Here is an 18,937-nt window from a genome sequence, read left to right on the forward strand (position 1 = left end):
TTTGCTGTCCCATGCAGAATGTTGGGAGAGTGTATGAGCCAGGCTGAAATATTGAATACATCTCAATGTAAGTAGGGAACACAGGTGGCCAAAAGGAGGTGGCTAGAGGTTGGAGGTGGCCAGAGGTCAAAGGTGGTCTAGGTCATGCCGGTTTGGTGTCTCTCTTTGTCCCCAAGCAATTTGCATTTTTAGCTGTGGAGACAAGGATCAACCAGATGCTGAGCCCATTCTAAGTGGAAATTCAGATCAGCCAGGTAGAGGCATCTGCTCTAAAGACCTCACCGTATCAATCTGAGGACAGTTGAGGCTAGCCAAGAATGCCTGGCTTCCCACATGTGGTGGTTTTAAAATATGCCAGCAAATTATTTGACATTCCTCATTTTAAAATGTAGAACTTAATTCTCCTCCCCTTGAATGTGGGCTAGACTTAGTAACTTGCTGTCAATGAATAGAAGGTGGTAGAAGCAACAGTTTATGACTTCTGAGACTAGGACATAAAGGGTATTGTGACTTTCTCCTTGAATTCCTCCTCCTCTGGGGAAAGCTAGCTGCCGTGTCATGAAGACACTCAAGCAGCCTATGGAGAGGCCCATATGGAGAGAAAAACTGAGGCTCCTTCTAACAACCAGAGCCAATTTGTCATCCATGTGAGTGAGCCACCTTGAAAGCGATTCACCAGCCCCAGTCAGACCTTCTGCAGTCCTGGCCAACGCCTTGACTCAACCTTATGAGAGACTCCAAGTCAGAACTGCCCAGCTAAGCTGCTTCCGAATTTCTGACCCATAGATGATAATGAATGTTTATTATTATTTTAAACTACTAAGTTTTAGGGTAATTTACTATACAGCACTGCGTAACTAATACACAGTAGTACCCAAACCACTGACCTCTTCGGTGCATACACATTTAAGATTGTTATGTCTTCTTGGTGGATTGAGTTGTTTATCATGTAATGTTCCTCTCCATCCCTGGGAATTTTCTTTACCCTGAAGTTGACTTTAATATTTACACAGCCTCTCCTACTGCTGTATTTTGGCTAATGTTTGCACAGTATAATTTTTTGGCTGTCTTTTTACTCTCCACCTACATATATAATCATATTTAAAGTGAGTTTCTTATAGACTTCATGTACTTAAATCATTTTTAAAATCCATTCTGCCAATCTTTGTCTTTTAATTGGTGTATTTAGACCACTTACATTTAATGTAATTACTGATCTACTAAGGTTTAAACCTACTATTTTATTTCTTGCTTTCTGTTTGCTCTCTCTGTTTTTCATTTCTGCTTTCCTTTTTCCTGCCTTCCTCTGGGTTACTTGAACATTTTTTAGGATTCCGTTTTGACTTATCTATAATGTTTTTGCATAAAATGACAGCAAACTTCTCTTTGTAAGCCTTTTTAGCAGTTGTTTTGGGTATATATATCAAAGTCAACTGGTGCTGATATTTTATCAAAGTGTAGAAACATTACTTCCCTTTATGTGCCTTTACCCTCTCCGTTTATAATTGCCTTGAATATTTCCTCTGCATTCACTGAGAACCATATTAGATGGTGTTATAATTTTTCTTCAACTGTTAAACATAATTTTAAATACCCAAGAGGAGAAGGAAAATCCATATTTTCCAACACTTTTGCTCTTACCATATTCTTCCTTCCTAATGTTCTAAGATTCCTTATTTTATCACTTCCTTTCAGTTTAGAAAACTTTATTTAATTAGTCATTCTTTTAGGGTAGGTCTATTGGTGACAAATTTTTAAAGTTTTTCTTCATCTGAGAATGTCTTGATTTCTGCTTTATTTTTAAAGGATATTTTTGCTGGATATAAATTCTGGACTGGCAATTATTTTCATTTAGCACTTGAAAAATTGTTGTGGGGGCCGGCCCCGTGCTGAGTGGTTAACTTCCCATGCTCCACTTCGGCAGCCCAGGGTTTCGCTGGTTCAGATCCTGGGCGCAAACATGGCACCACTCGTCAGGTTATGTTGAGGTTGTGTCCCACATGCCACCACTAGAAGGACCCACAACTAAAATATAGAACCATGTACTGGGGGGATTTGGGGAGAAAAAGCAGAAAAAAAAAAAAAAGAAGATTGGCGACAGTTGTTAGCTCAAGTGCCAATCTTAAAAAAAAAAATTGTTGTGCCACTTCCTTCTGTCCTCCATGGTTTCTGATGAGAAGTTTGCTGTCCTTCTAATTATTTTTCCCCTATAGGAAATGCATTGTTTCTCTGACTGCTTATTAGTATTCAGAAGTTTGACTATGGTGTATCTGGACATGGATTACTTTGGGTTTATCATGTTTGGAGTTTGTTTAGCTTCTTGAATCTGTACGTTTTGCCAAATTTGAGAAATTTTCAGTCCTTGTTTCTTCGAAGACTTTTTCAGCCCCATCCTCTTTTATCTCTTCTTCTAGGACTCCATTTTTTCCTCTTTATATCCAAGGCACAGGATTTGGAGAAGACACTAATGTTGGATTATTTATTATAGTCCCACATGTCCCTGAGTCTCTGTTTACTTTTTTTCCCCAGACTATTTTCTCTCCATTGCTCAGATTGGGTAATTTCTCTTGTTCTATCTTCAACTTCACTATTTCTTTACTCTGTTATCTCCATTCTACTGTTGAGCTCATTCACTGAGTTTTTAATTTTAGTTACTGTATTTTTTACTTGTAAAATTTCCAGTTGTTCTTTTTTATATCTTCTATATCTCTTCTGAGACTTTCTATTTCTTCCTCTGTTTCACACATTCATAATTGCTCACTGAAGCATTTTTATGGTAGCTTCTTTAAAATCTTTGTCAGATAATTCTAATGTCTATATCATCTTGGTATTAGCATCTGTTGATTGTCTTTTATCATTTAGTTTGAGATCTTCCTGGTTCTTGGTATGAAGAGTGATTTTCGACTGAAGCCTGGACATTTGGGATATTATGTTATAAGACTGGATCTTAGTTAAATTTGTGCTCTAGCAGCCATCCTCTGACCCTGCTCCAGTAGGTGAAGGGGGATACTGCCTGGTTACTTCCAGCTGGAAACCTAGGTTCTTCACTTGGCCTTCTTCGACACTGGGGCCAGGTAGGAGCTTCTTGTTACTGCTGAGCAGGGATGGGAGCTCAGGCACCCCACCAGACTTCTGCTCATATCATCCTGGGGAGGGATGCCTTGTTACTGCCAGGTGATGGTGAAAGTCCAGACTCCCCATGTGGCCTCCACGGACACCATGAGGATAGGGAGGGATCATTACTGCCCTGTGGGGATGAAAGTCTCTGCTCCCCACTTGGCCTTCTCTGACACCTGATGGGGGATTTGGGGGCACCCTGTTGTAACCTGGCATGGGAGGAAATCTAGGCTTTCCCACTTGGCTTTTGCTGCCAGGGATGGAGGTGGAGGTGCTCTTTTCTTTGTGGGGTTTGGTTGAAATAGCATTGTTATCGTCTAAGAGTTTTCTGTTTTGCCAGGATGTCTCTTTCCAGGTCCTTTGGCAAGAGAGAGCAGACTTTTGTCAATGCGTTTTTTATCTGTGTCTGTCAACGTTTCTGGAAGGGCAGCTTCTCCAGTATCCAGTTTGGGATTTTTAAGGCTAAAAAGACACCCTGGAACTCAACGTCCTGTCATTTCTTTGGTCCTGAGGTCCTTAGGTAGTCTGCTTTCTTCTCTCCACCTTTCTGAGCCTTCTTATGTTTGCTTTACATATAACATCCAGGGTTGTATTTGTGCTTAGGGGGAAGAATAGGGAGAGAAGTATGTCTACTCCACCTTCCTGGAAGTGGAATTCTTCATATCTCTCTGAAGAAAGCAATCAGTTTGGTAATTTTCTAAGACATCAGCCTTCTGACAAAGCTGAGAGATATACCCAATTAATTCTATGATTAAAGCAAACATCCCTGACTCATGGGTGCTGGAAGCTCTTTTGCCAACATCACAGCCTACCTTGTGTCGTTATTAATGCTGTCCATTAATAAATGTCTTCTCTGATGCATCTTTGTTCCCCATCCTCATGTCTCAGGGCTCAACACAGTATCTGGCACAAAAGATGTTCAAGCTTGAATAATAACAATAACTACCATTTATTAATTGCATATTATGTGCTGGCCACTTAATATAAATATTTTGAATTTGTCAGAACAACTCTGTGAGGTAGATATTATTATTCCTATTCTACAAATGAGGCATATGAGGCTCAGAGAGGTTAAGGGAAGCAAACCAGCCTGAGAAGGATTGAATGGCCATCCAAAGCCACTCGGATGTGAGGTGTGAACACAGGCTTGCCCCATTCACTGCTGTTGCTCTTTGTGCCTTGCCTTCCTTCTTAGTTTGTCTACAACAACTATGCCCAGGTCTGCCAGCTGCCTGACTGGGCCAGAGACTGGGGTCCCCAAAGCATTACTTCTGAAGAAAGAGGGTGTAGTCTGGGGATGCAGTTGAAGACTTTATTGCCAGAAGAGGAAATCATACGGGAGCCTAAGGGGTGCATTTTAGAATTCTAGTAAATGTAGGGAGGTGATCACATTAAGAGTGTAAGTTCTGGAGCCAGAAATTCCTGAGTTCAAATGCAGGTGACGCCACTTAACTCACTGTGTGACTTTGGGCAAATTACTCAATTGCTCTGTGCCTCAGTTTGTTGATGGGTAAAATGGGAACAATAATAACAGTACCTATATCACAGGGTGGCTATGAGGATTAAATGAATTACACATACAGCACTCAGAATAGTGCCTGGCACATACGGAACGCTCAGTAAATGTCTATATATAAAAAAGAAAGAATACTAAAAGATGAATATGGCACAGCTCTGCAAACAAGAGCATCCAGTCAAGTGAGGGGACAGTGCCTCAGGGATCAGAGGGGCAGTAAATAACTCAGCCTGAATGCAGGGAGGGTAATGGGGACTTCCCTGCAGAGCGGACACTGGGCTCGAGTCTTACAGGGTGTGTAGGAATTAGCCAAGTTGGCTAGCAGAAAGCAGAGATCTTCTAGGCAGAGGCACTGGCTGGAGTGGACACCCAGAGGCTGGAGAGCCTTAGACTTGAGTGTGGCATGAGGCGCCTAGAGAGCGAAGAGGAAGGAGAGAGGTCTGGAGGGAGGAGACCACTGTTTTCCCGGGAGACCCGCCCCAGTGAGAGAGACATGAGTCTTTTCAGCTTCTCAGGCCTTAGCCACTTCCCACTCGTACCAAGACCAGGAGCTCTGCCCCTCGGGCTGGAGGGGATGTCAGACTTCTCCTCTGGGCAGCTGAACAGCAGCCAAGGATTTTATGGTCCCTGAGACTTCCCGCCAGCTGGAGATCTCATTTTCACAAGCATCAACGTTGCTCTTTTTCCACCGTTAATAAAAGATGTGTTCAGGCGACACTTGAGTGAGGGTGAGGTTCTCTTAGAGTGACAGATGGAAGGAGGAAGAACCTGTCCTTGAGGGAGCAGAGAGAAGAGACTCAGAAAAAAGGAGTTGGGAAGGAAGATAGCCACTGCCTGAAGCTATATCTACCGCCTAGACTGTAGCCACCGCCACATGTGACGATTTAAATCTAAATAAATTAAAACGAAAAATTCAGTTTCTCAGTCACACCAACTACTTCTCAAGAACTCACTAGCCACGTATGCCCAGTGGCTATTGCATTAGATAGTGCAGATTTAGAGCATTTCCATCATCCCAGAAAGTTGTTGGTCATCGTTGGCCTGGATCATCATTTCTTCCTGCCCTGCATGGGAGACAATGTAATAATTTGCCGGGATGTGGAGTAAGCTCTATTACCAGAACCTCGTCAAGGTCTGCACTGTGTTTGTGCAGCCAGCGTTCCCGCTATGCTTCTTCGGTGCAAACAGTGAGGCTGAACATGTCATGGGCTGCCAAATTGTTCTACGTAATAAAGGGGGAGGCTTTGATTTGAGTAATGAGGAAACTCAGGTGTGAGAGGAGCCAGAGAAAATGACTTTATAGAGAGGGAAAGGGAACGGGAGTGACCCCCAGCCTTGTGGCAGAAAAACCCAGGAGGGGGCCGGCCTGTGGCCGAGTGGTTAAGTTCGTGCGCTCTGCTGCAGTGGCCCAGGGTTTTACCAGTTCGGATCCTGGGCGCGGACATGGCATCGCTCATCAGGCCATGCTGAGGTGGCATCCCATGTAGCAGAACCAGAGGGACCTACAACTAGAATATGCAATATGCAACTATGTATTGGGGGGCTTTGGGGAGAAGAAGAAGAAAAAGATTGGCATCAGTTGGTAGCTCCATTGCCAATCTTCAAGAAAAAAAAAGAAAAACCCAGGAGGACTTGGGGGAAAATGGTAAGGTTGGATGAGAATTTTTTCATAGAAAACCAGAAGTTAAGCAATGTGACTCCTGCCTTAATCTCAAAACTGCAGCAGAGACTCAAGAATCATAAAATGCTTGTTGTGCCAGCCTTTCATACGGAAACCAGAGAAGCAGCTGAGTGGAAAATAGGAGTGAAGGGCATGGGTATGAGGCCAGAACAACACTCACAGAGCATCAATGCAAACTTGACACATGTTAGGCATTTGGGACAGGAGAGTAGCTGAGACAGACCGTGTCTTCCTGCTCTCCATGCTCCAAGTGGGAGAGACTCTGTTGCTGAAAGAACACAAGAGAGGTCTGTACCTGTTGAAAGGCATGTCTGTGTTGGGTTGTAAGGGAGGCACAGAAGCCACCAGATGAGATGGGGGCATGGGACAGAAGGGCCGTCAGGCAGTGGAAGGGTTGGGCGTAGGTGGCAGTGCCATGATCCTCCGTCTCTCCTGCTGGACCCTGCTGGGTGCTGGCCCACAGCAGCCCCCCAGGCACTGTGCTTTTGCTGGGGACAGAGGGGGACCAAAGCAGAGTGGGAGGGTGAATGTCTTGGGGCGGAGAGGAAGAAGGGACTCCCACGCCCATCAGAAGGAGCGGAGCCTTTTGGACGTCAAGAGGCCCTGACCGGCCACCACCTGCTCACCTGAGCTCGGTCAGCTTCTTTGCCATGGGCCAGGGCTTGTTCCGCATGGTGGCAATGAGCTTCTTCTTGTCTTCCACCTGCTCCAGGATCTGGGCCAGCTCCTCCTCAGACAAAGACTCCCCAACAGAGGTGCTGGAGGCCAAGGAGGACGATCTGGAGGCAGGGCCAGAGTGGAGTAGAGGAGAGTGAAAGGGAAGAGACTGTCCTCAGGTACTCTGTGGAATGCAGAAGAGCCCATGGGCAAGACAGGTGGGCTGTGCTCCCCGACGCCCACAGCTCCAACCACCCCTCACAGGCCTGCCCTTGCTCATTAGCCCTCAGCGACTCCCACCACCTGTCAGAAAAGGCCACAAATCTGTCCTGTGGCCTAAGGCAGCGGGAGGACTGCCTCCCCAAATTTAATTTCCCTGAGTCCTCCCCATACACCACACTCTAGTGCATTGCTGCCCAACAGAAATATAATGCAAGCCGCTTATTGTAATTTTAAATTTTCTACAAGCCACGTTAAAATGGTAAAATCAAACGAGCAGAATTAATTTTAATAATGCATTTCATTTAATCCAATATTAAAAAATTATAATTTCAACATGTAATCAACATAAAAATTATTGATGAGACATTTTACATTCTTTCTGTACTGTCTTCAAAATCCGGTGTTCGTCCTACACTCATTGTGCATGTCAATTCAGACACTAAATTTTCCTAACACATTTGATCTGTATTTGGATTTCAAACAATTTATAGTTGAAAAAGTAGATTTACATACCCAAATTGTTATAGATATACTTAAAAGTTTCCCAATAAATGAATCAAGTAGCAGAATATCATTTTCCTTTGACATTGGCATCTGCACTGATAAAATTAGTCTTTTTTTTTTTTTTTAGAAGAAATGCTTTGGCTTCAAAGTTAAATCAATTTCAAAACTACATCTATCTGTGCAAGTTAAGTAAATTCACTAACTCTTGTGTCAACTCAGTAGTATTCACACTGAACTGAAATTAAATTGAATCAGAAATTCAGTTCCTCAGTCACGCCAGCCACGTTTCAAGTGCCCAACATTTGGCTAGTGGCTATGGCACTGGACAGCGCAGCTCTAGAGAACTTCCGGCTGGAAACCCTGCCGTGTGATGACCCTCACCACCTCACAGACAAAACTATGTGCTCAGCGGCCACAAAATTCAAGTTCTTGTGTGCACTTCTCACAGCCTCCTTCATTCATCAAAATAGTGACTCTCAGCTGAGCAAGACAGCAGCTGACAGGGGAGTGGGGATGGGGGGTGGGAGGTGAGGGAGGGGCTGGAGAAGGGTTCTTCCTGGGCTGCCTTCTTAGCCAGCTTCATAAATGGAAACAACAGGATGTGGGCTTGGGTTACTGCAGATTTTACAGAGCAGTTTGCAGCAGCCTCCGTGAGTTTTAGCTTTGGTGAACTCCTGAAGAGCAAGGAGATTCATAGGAGAATGGAGTGGAGAGGAGGGGCCCCAGCCCTTGAACGCTGGCAAGCCTAGAGCAGGGGGATTTTTTGCCACATCTCATATGCACCCCACGACATCTGCCTTTGGGTCTCTGCCTAGGCTGTTCCCTCAGTCTGGGGGTGCATTCAGTCATTGCTTGTTCAAATTCCACCTATGCTTCAAAGCCTTATTGACATGCTTCCCTTCTCCATGGAGGAACTCTGAGGCCCCAGTGCCCCACAATACAGTGCTTCATCAGATCCTTTTCATATACATACTGCTTTCTGTCCTGTCTTATGATGACTGATCGCCATGCTTATTCCCCTGCTAGACTGTCAGCATCTGGGGGACAGGACTGAGTCTTTTCATCTCTCTATGTCCTGCCAAGGCATTCAGCTGAAAATGGCATGAATGAGTGCTTGTCTGTATTCCTCACTTTGCACCTTCCATCCAGACACCTGTAGTCCGTTTAGGATGCTGCAGCCTCCCTCTAAAGTTCAGGACACTCCAGGGCCCATCAGCAATACAGTCAAGTTCTCTTTAAGTTGCTAAAGGCACCATGCATCTTTTACCCCTTTAGCTTACGTCCAGGGACAACCAGACTGGACAAGAGACCTAATCACGCCAGAGATGGCTGGCACGGGTGACAGAAGAAATCAGTGGCCCCTTTTGAGGGCCTCAGTTCCCTCTCTGTAAAGGTGGAGAAGTAAAATTTGTTAGAACCCGGTGGGAGGTAGCAGCAGCTTTTTGCCATCATCCCAATACCTCCAACTGTTTCAAAAGCCTCCCCAGCCTTTATCAACAGGGATTCTTAAACGTTCCGGGAAGAGAGTGAAGCAAAAAAGGGAGGCAAAGAGAGGGAGATGTCCCATCAAAATTGGTAGCAAAACATGGAACTAGAATCCTGACTTGCTGATTCCATAAGCCAGCTCTGTCCACTGCCCCACGCGTGCTAGTGCTAACGGAACAAAGGAAATAAGACAAAGAAATCAAAGCCCCAGATTCTAGAATTTCAGAGCTGGCGGAACCCTGGAAGGCCTTCTGGATCAATGCCCCATTTCACAGATGACAACCCAGGTCCAGATTGGAAAAATGGTGTGCCTGAGCCCTACAGTGATTCCTGCGTCCAATTTTGCTCATTTCTCTCAGCTCCTCTTCAAGAGCTGTGGTGAATCACCAGCTGAAATTCAGGAGACTTGGGATCTTGTCTCGCCTGTTGCGATGTCACCTCCCCACTCAGAGCTTCCACTTGCACCATCTGACACGAGGTGCTGAGCCGAGCATGCCTAGTGGCCACTCCACTCATGATGGCCTTGATCCTCCTCCTAGTTTGGCCCCCAACTCCCCCGCAGAGAGCCAGGCAGTGGCAAAGGCAGGGACAAAGGGAAGAGGAGGAGAGAGCAGGGCAGCCTATTCGCATGGGAGGGGACATCTGCCCCTCATCAGGGGAGACAGAAGGGCCAGCAGGAGAGGGAAAGCAAGGATTGAAAACGCGCCTGAATCAGAGTCACAGCACACCTGTGTTTCTTCAGCGGCTTCCACATCTCCTCCTTCCTCGGCGTCTCCTTTTCCTTCTTTGGGGGTGCCCTCTGCTCCTTGAAGGAAGTCCTCCCATCACTCTTCCTCCTCCCCTTGGAGGTCCTCTCTGCCGTGCTTCGCTCAGGTTTCCTCAGCTCCTCTCGGGGTCTCCTGCGCTCGGCCTGCTTACTCCGTGGGGACCCCGGCCTTGGGCTTCCACCAGCCCGCTCCTTCCTGCCGGGAGGTGCTCCACGCTTGCCTGGCGCACCCTGGGCTTTGGGAGCCTGCTTCCTCGAGGGTCTCCTCCCAGACCTGTCACCTGCAGGAGAAAGAAATGGACAGTTCTGGCCTCACTGCCTGGACCCCAGGAAAGTGCCCCCAGCTGTGAGAAATCCGATGCCCAAGATGCCTCCTGGAGCTTCTTGGTTCCAAAGGCCACCTCTTTTGGAGCCTCTGGTCTGGGATGAGAATTAATGTCTCCCTCCTCTGATGGGCTGGCACTCCCACACTCTGCGGAGTAGAGATCTAGGCATGTGCCTTTCCTCCTTTCACATGCTCAGTTTCTTGGGGTCAGAACTGAGTCATCTCCTGATCCCCAGGGCCAAGGCCAAGCATGGGCCTCTTTTTGGTAAGGCTGGACCACTGAGACAGGAAGGGCCCGGCTGGCTCCACTCTCCAGAGGCTGCCCCTCCTGTGCCCCTGCCCGGCATAAGGGAAGACATGGAGGGTGAGAGCAGCTGAACCAGTTCAGGTTGTGTTTCTCAACACTGCCGGAGTGTTTTTTTAAACCATGACTTTATAGCATTGGCAAATGGCCTGGTTGAGCAGAATCTACTCTACAGTATGAACTTTCCAAACAGTTTGCCCAACAGCTGGTTTAAGCACAACTATCCATATAGGCATTTACAAATTAAATTCAGGAAAAATTATAATGAGATTCTGGTGTTAATAACCAACCTCTCCACCACTCACTAGCTGGGTATCTTTGAGAAAGTCATTTAATCACTTTGAGTCTCAGCTCATCTCTAACATTTACCTCTTTGACCACAGATAAACTACTTAACTTTTCTGCAGCTCAGTTTCCTCATCTATAAAATGGCTCTTGTAGCCCCTACTCCCTATATGGCTACATGGTTGGGAGGGTTAATTAAAAAGAGTACAGGATCTGGCCCATGGGAGGTACCCAACAAAGGCCTTTTCCCCTCCCGTCTCCAGCCTGCTTGCCACTTTTGCTCTCTGAGGCCCTGTGTCCGAGTGGGCATTGCCTGGAACCTGATCTGGCTCTAGAACACTTGTTCTCACCGTCGCAAGTCCATATCCTCGCTCCCCCGCCCTGCGGCGGCCAGGCTTTTCTGCCATGACCAGGCAGAGTTCCCCAAGAGCATTGCGAGAACCCAAACTCTGGGCAGAGCAGGGTGGAGTTGGGCCCCCACCATTCCCAGCAGCATTCCAGTCAGTGACGAAGTCCAGGCCACAGAGTCCCAGGTTCTCACATTTTCGCCTCTATCCTACTCCTTATCTGGCCTCCTTCCAAGGTTGTGCATATGATGTAGCGGCCACAGGGAGCTTTCCTCTCTGCTTCCCTGACCCTTGAGCTTCAATTCTGAGGAGCAAGCCGCCCTGTGAAACAGTAACCAAAACCGGTTGATGGCTGGTGTGGAGGAATTTGGGCAGACCGAGCAGGGGATTCAGAGTCTGGATGTCTGGGCCTGAAGCCTTGTTCTGCTGGTTATTACCTGGGTAACTCTGGGCAGGTTGCTTGTTCTCTCTGAGTCAGCTTCCTCTTGGGTACTCAGTATGTGCTGTTGGCGGTCCCAGATCCCCATTACCTGGCCACTGCATCATCCCATAGCTACTGTGCATGCTGGCTCTAACAGCTCACAGCTTCTCCCTTCTCTAGGGAGCCCTTGGTTGATGGGAACCATCTTCTTGGGAACTTCCTAGTTTACATCCCTCTCCTCTCCTTGAATCAGCCCACAGCCAATTACCAACTGGTACAAAAGTCCACTCCTGACTCAAGGCAGAGCAAGTGTATGGTTCATTCATGCTCCAGAGCTCCCTGTGGGATCAGGCCGTGGCTAGACTCCTGCTGAATACACACGCTTGCTCAGCCCCTTCCCTTTCCCTGTCCTGTTTTCCTCCTTCCTTGTCTCCTAGAACCACCCTTGATAAGTCACATGCACAGAATCCCCATCTCCTGCTCTGCTTCCAGGGAACCCAATCTATCTATAGGCACCTTTCTCAAAGCGTTGGTAGGGAATCCAACTGAGATAAGATCTGTGCAAGTCTGATGTAAGCTGGAGCATGTTGGATTTAGTGAGTGGAATTTGCTTTGAGGTTCAGAGAGAAACTACCCAAAGTTCTCTTCTTGTATCTCAAACTAGGATATTGGTAGCATATTCAAATGGACAAGGTGCTTACCTGCTTGGCTAACTGAGTTGGCCAAAAACTCAAAGGATATACACATGTCTGTTTATTCAGTAACTCATTCACCTGTACAAAAACATTTATTGATCATCTGCTAGACATTGTTCAGGTACAGGACTACAGCAATAAATGAGACTGATGAGATTCTTTCCCTCATCAAATTTGGAGTTAGTGGAAGAGAGAGAGTGTGATTAGTCTATGGTCCAAGAAGCATGGGGTGGACTTCACCCAGACTTGAGGAAGGCATTCTAAAGGAAGAAACTTCCAAGCTGAGACCTGAAAATGGAGTGTGGGGATGTACAGTGAGTGGGTATCAGGCAGGGTGAGGTAGCAAGTGGATGTGGGGTGGAGGTTAGGCAATTAGTAGGTAGGGAATGAGTCGGTGTGGAGCAGGGGTAGATACCAAGTGGGTGTGGGGAAGGGGGCTTTTAGGACATGGGACTTACCATTTTAAAACTAGGACTGTCCCAGGCTAGCACAGAGCCTGGAAGTCATCACCCCCATCCTGACAACAAGGAAGGAGCTGAAAAAACACCCAAAAACCCACTCATCTTAGATCCATTAGAGAACTGAGTTCATAGGGCAAGCTACTGTCCCAAAAAATGGAGGGCGAGGCAGAGAATCATAGCTTACCTGGAGCAGAAGCCCTTCCTGGGAGCCAGGACTGGTAGTGTTTTAAGGGATACTCAGGACTTATTTTAACCAGGTAGGTAAGACACTCAGACATGGAAATGACTGCCATGAAGGAAGAGGTTTATTGTACTCACAGATCCCTAGAAACTGGAGGCATATCACATCACGCCATGTAGAGACACATGGGGAAGCACTAGGTTCCGTCAGGAGGCAGAAGGAGAGAGGGAAAATGTGGGAAAGAGCCTTTATTGTGGTTTCTGAGGGAAGGAACAGGTGAAGCAGGTTAAGGAGGGTTAGGGTTGACTAGTTTGAATAATTTCAGTGGCTCTGGGGCATACGGGCTGTCCTTAGCTGTCTGGGACCTGGCCCTGGGGTGATCAGGGCTGGTGGGATAGAAGCCCAGAGTGTGAGACCCTGATAAAGGAGGTGGTTGGGGTATGAGCTCTGGGTTGGTTGGTTTGCATCTGAAAGGCACACTTGCAGGTGAGTTGTTTGCTACCTCTAGGAGTCAGCTAAAGCTAGGAGGGGTAGTCCCTTTAAGGCCAGCAGAGCCCCAAGATGCCAAAGCATCAGAATATAGAAAATAAAAGGCATGGTTAATACAGGTAGGAACACAAACTGTAACCAAGCAATTGCTGGAGGCTCAGTGTGGACTAGCATAAGAGTTAAAACCTATGGAGGCCCAGTTTAGGGGGACCCTACACTTTCATGAGTTTTACCTTCAGGAGCCCTTCCAGGTTCTGACTGTGGAGATTAGAGGAAAATCCCTGGTGCTTCCAGCAGGAGCAGATGACAGTAACCATTCTGAGATATGGAAAGTAACCCAGAGCGTCCTGTTCTCCTTAACAAAGGCCTGTCCTCAGGGAAACTATTTTACCAAAGTGAGCCTAACTGACTGGAGTTCACCAGCCTAACCAACCTGGAGGAAGGGGAACACCCGACTCCAGCCACCGCTAGCCTTCCTATCTCTCCTAAGGGGGAAAAACACTAAAAAGCACTTGTAAATGTCATAGTCTAGAGGCACAGGATCACTGAAAGACTGAAACTTAATCACAGGATTATAGAACACTTCCTCTGCCCCCATATTTAACCACCACATCAATAGGGCTGCTGTGTAGTAAAAAGAGATGACAACTAAAAGAACTGCAAGGCTCAGGCTCTAAGAAAAAGAGTTTCTAAGAAAACTAAAAAACAGCAGCGGACACAAGAACAAGGACACTAAAGAAAATTGAATCCTCTGACACCTATAGCTCTAGCAAATAGTAAACAGAGCCTAACTTCTAGCCAGATAAACAAAACCTCACACTAAAGGCCAATTTACCCCAGTTCCTTTTATCCAGCACATCATGTTGGGTTTCAACAAAAAATTACAAGGGATACTAAAAGGCGAAAACCACAGTTTGAAGAACAAGTATCAAAACCAGACTCTGATACAGCAGAGTCATATGGAATTACCATATCAAAAATTTAAAGCAACAGGGGCTGACCCTGTGGCCCAGTGGTTAAGTTCGTGCGCTCCACTGCAGGCGGCCCAGTGTTTTGTTGGTTTGAATCCTGGGCGCAGACATGACACTGCTCATCAAACCATGCTGAGGCAGCGTCCCACATGCCACAACTAGAAGGACCCACAATGAAGAATATACAACTATGTACCGGGGAGCTGTGGGGAGAAAAAGGAAAAAAAATAAAAACTTAAAAAAAAATCTTTTAAAGCAACAATGAATAATATGCTAACAGGTGTAACGGAAAAAGTGGACAACATGCAAGAACAAGTGGGTAATGTAAGCAGGGAGATTGAAACTCTCAATTGAAAGAATCAAAAGGAAATCCTAGAAACTGAAAACATTGTAAAAAGAAATGAAGACCGTCTTTGATGGGCTCATTAATAGACTGATCATAGTCAAGGAAAGAGTCAGGAGAGCAGAAGATATGTCAGTGGAACTTCCCAAACTGAAAAGCAAAGAAAAAAAAAGAATGGAAAAGCTAGAGCAGAATATCCAAGAATTGTGGGACAATTAGAAAATGTGTAACATATATGCAATAGGAATACCAGAGAGAAAGGAATAGAAGAAATATTTGAAGTAATAATGGCTGAGAATCCTCTAAAATTAATGACAGACACCAAACCACAGATTCAAGAAGCTCAGAGAACACCAAGCAGGATGAATGCCAAAAATCTCCACCTAGACATATCATATTCAAACTGCAGAAAATCAAAGACAGAGAAAATCTTGAAAGAAGCCAGAGGAAAGAAACATTTTATCTATAGAAGAGCAAGTATAAGAATTATATTAGACTACCCTTCAGAAAACACACAAGCAAGGAGATAGTGGAGTGAAATATTTAAAGTGGTGAAAGGAAAAACCATAACCTAGAACTCTGTATCCAGCAAAATTATTCTTCAAACATGGAAGAGAAATAAAGACTTTCTCAGACAAACAAAAATTGAGTCGGCTTGTCTTGTAAGTAATGTGAAGTTCTTCAGAGAGAAGGAAAATGATGTAGGTCAAGAACTTAGATCTGAATAAAGAAAGAAAGCATTCAAGAAGGAATAAATGAAGGAAATATAAAATCTTTTATCTTTCTTATTCTTAACTGATCTAACAGATAAGAGTTTGTTTAAAATAATAATAGCAACGATATATTGGATGATTATGGCTTGTGGATAAGTGAAATGAATGACAGCAATGTCAAAGGGACAGGAAGGAGGAATTGAGAATACTCTGTTATAAAGTACTTGCACTACCCATGAAGTGGAATAGTATAATTTGAAAGTGGACTTGGATTAGTTGTAAATGGATATTGCAAACTCTAGTGCAACCACTAAAAAAAAAAAGTTAAAAAAGAAGTATAATTGATATACTAAAAGAGGAGAGAAACTGGAATCATATAAAATGCTCAACCAAAACCACAAAGACAGGAGAAGAGTGGAAGACAAAAATAGAAACAAAGAACAAGGGCAATGAATAGAAAACAGCAATAAATGTGGTAAATATTAATCCAACTATATTGATAATCACTTTAAACATCAATGGTTTAAATACACCAATGAAAGACAGAGACTGTCAGAGTGGATTAAAAAAAGACCCAACTGAGCCAGCCCTGGTGGCCTAGTGGTTAAAGTTTGATGCTCTCACCACTTTGGTGGCCTGGGTTCACTTTCCAGGTGTGGAACCACACCACCCATCTGTCAGTTGCCATGCTGTGGTGGTGGCTCACATAGAAGAACTAGAAGGACTTAAAACTAAGATATACAACCATGTACTGAGGCTTTGGAGAGGGAAAAAAAAGAAGAGGATTGGCAACAGATGTTAGCTCAGGTTGAGTCTTCCCTGCAAAAAACCCCCCCAAAACACCCAACTATGTTGTCTACAAAAAATCCATTTAAAATATAAAGACACACATAGATCAAAAGTAAAGAATTGAAAAAAAAATATGCCACGCTAACACTAACCAAAACGAAGCTAGAGTACCTGTACTAATTTCAGACAAAGCAGATTTCAGAGCAAGGAAAATTACCAGGGATAAAGCAGGGAATTACATAATGTTAAAGAGTTCAGTTCCCCAAGAAGACAAAACAATCCTTCGTGTGTATGCACCCAACAATAAAGCACCAAAATACGTGAGGCAAAAACTGATAGAACTGCAAGGAGAAACAGAAAAATCCATTATTACAGCTGGAGACTCCAACATCCCTCTATCAGTAACTGACAGATCCAGCAGGCAGAAAATAAAGAAGGACATAACTGAACTGAACAGCACCATCAATCAACTGGATCTAATTGACATTTATAGAACACTTCATCCAACAACAGCAGGATACACATTCTTCTTGAGTTCATTTGGAACATTCACCAAGATAGACTACATTCTGGCCCATAAAACATATGTTAACAAATTTTAAAAAATAGAAATCATACAAATTAGGCTCTCAGATCACAATGCAATTAAACTAGAAGTTAAACCGAAAGACAGCTGGAAAACACCAAAATATTTGGAGATGAAACAACACACTTTTACATAACATATGGGCAAAGAAGAAGTTTCAAAAGAAACTAAAAAGTACTTTGAACTAAATTTAAATGAAAATAGAACTTATCAAAATTTGTGGGATGCAGCAAAAGTAGTGCTTAGAGATAAATTTATAGCATTGAATGCATCCATTAGAAAAGAAGACAGACAAATTTAACAATCTAAGCACCTTAGGAAACTAGAAGAGAAGAACAAATTAAATCCAAAGTAAGCAGAAGAAAATAAAAATAAAAATTAGAGTAGAGATCCGTGAAACTGAAAACAGGAAAATAAAGGAAAAAATGTGAAACCAAAACCTAGTTCATTGAAAAGATTAATTATATTGATAAACCTCTAGCCAGGCTAACCAAGAAAAAAGCAAGAAGGCACAAATTACTAATATCAGAAAAGAAAGAGGGGTCATCACTATAGATCACATGGACATAAAAGGATAATAAGGAATATTATGAACAACTTGATGATTATAAATTTGATAGCTTGGATGAAACAAATTCTTATAAAGACACAATCTACCAAAACTCACACAAGGAGAAATAGTTAATCTGAATAGACCTGCATCTATTTAAGATATTGGATCAACAATTAATAACATTCCAAAATAGATAGCACCAGTCCTGGATGGTTTCACCAGTGAATTATTTTTAATGAATCGTTTGTTTAAATGTTTAAAGAAGAAGTGATACAATTTCTCTACAATATGTTCCAGAATAGAAGCAGAAGGAATACTTTCTAATTCATTTTAGGAAGCTTGCATTCCCCCAATACCAAAACCAGACAAAAACATTTCATAAGAGGAAAATTACAGACCAATATCTCTCATGAACATACATGCAAAAATCCTCAATAAAATATAAGGAAATCGAATCCAAAAACATATAAAAAGAATTATACACCACAACCAAGTGGAATTTATTCCAGGTATGCAAGACTCATTCAACATTAGAAAATCAATTAATATAATCTGTCATATTAACATGATAATGAAGAGAATCATGTGATCACATCACTAGCTGCAGAAAAAGAGTTTGAAAAAATGGAACATCCGTTCATGATAAAAACTCTCAGCAGAGGGCTGGCCCTGTGGCCGAGTGGTTAAGTTTGTGTGCTCCGCTGCAGGCGGCCCAGTGTTGCATTGGTTCGAATCCTGGGCGCGGACATGGCACTGCTCATCAAACCACGCTGAGGCGGCGTCCCACATGCCACAACTAGAAGGACCCACAACGAAGAATATACAACTATGTACCAGGGGGCTTTGGGGAGAAAAAGGAAAAAATAAAATCTTTAAAAATGAAAACAAAAACAGAAAAAAACTCTCAGCAAACTAGGAATACAGGGGAACTTCCTCAACCTGATTAAGAATTTCTACAAAAAACCCTACAGCTAACATCATACTTAATGTTGAGAAACTATTTTCTTTCCCACTAAGAGTGGGAACAAGAAAAGGACGTCCCCTCTCACGTCCCCTCTTATCTGTTCAACATTGTACTAGAAGTCCGAGTTAATGCAATAAGACAAGACAAAAAGAGAAAAGGTATTCTGATTGGGAAGGAAGAAATAAAACTGTCTGTTCACAGACAATATCATTATCTATGTAGAAAACTCTCCAAGAATCAACAAAAATCCCCCTAGAACTAATAAGCAATTACAGGAATTGGAGAAAACAAGGTTAACGTGTAAAAGTCCTGTATACCAGCAATGAGCAATTAGAAATTGAAATTAAAAACAAAACATTTTCCTTGGTAACAAAACCCAAAATACTTAAGTATAAATTTAACAAAATATGTATGAGTGATCCAAGGGAAACTACAAAACTCTGATGAGAGAAATCCAAGATTTAAATAAATGGAGAGAGATTCCATGTCCATGGATAGGAAGATAATATTACTAAGATGTCAAATCTTCCCAACTTCATCTATAGATTTAATGCAGCCCCAA

General features: G+C 43.8%; 1 protein-coding gene across 1 annotated transcript in view; it reads right to left on the reverse strand.

Moving 5' to 3' along the window:
• The window catches only part of TMC2 (transmembrane channel like 2), a 73,040-nt gene that overhangs the window by 44,918 nt on the left and 9,185 nt on the right, over positions 1–18,937 (reverse strand). The window contains exons 3-4 of the mRNA XM_070247798.1: positions 9,911–10,229; positions 6,941–7,093 (exon numbers count right to left, since the gene is read on the reverse strand). Of these exons, the coding sequence (XP_070103899.1) occupies positions 6,941–7,093; positions 9,911–10,229 (472 nt within the window). The remainder of the gene's footprint in view (positions 1–6,940; positions 7,094–9,910; positions 10,230–18,937) is intronic.

This window comes from Equus caballus, chromosome 22 (genome assembly GCF_041296265.1).
Source record: "Equus caballus isolate H_3958 breed thoroughbred chromosome 22, TB-T2T, whole genome shotgun sequence".
NCBI classification, from domain to species: domain Eukaryota; kingdom Metazoa; phylum Chordata; class Mammalia; order Perissodactyla; family Equidae; genus Equus; species Equus caballus.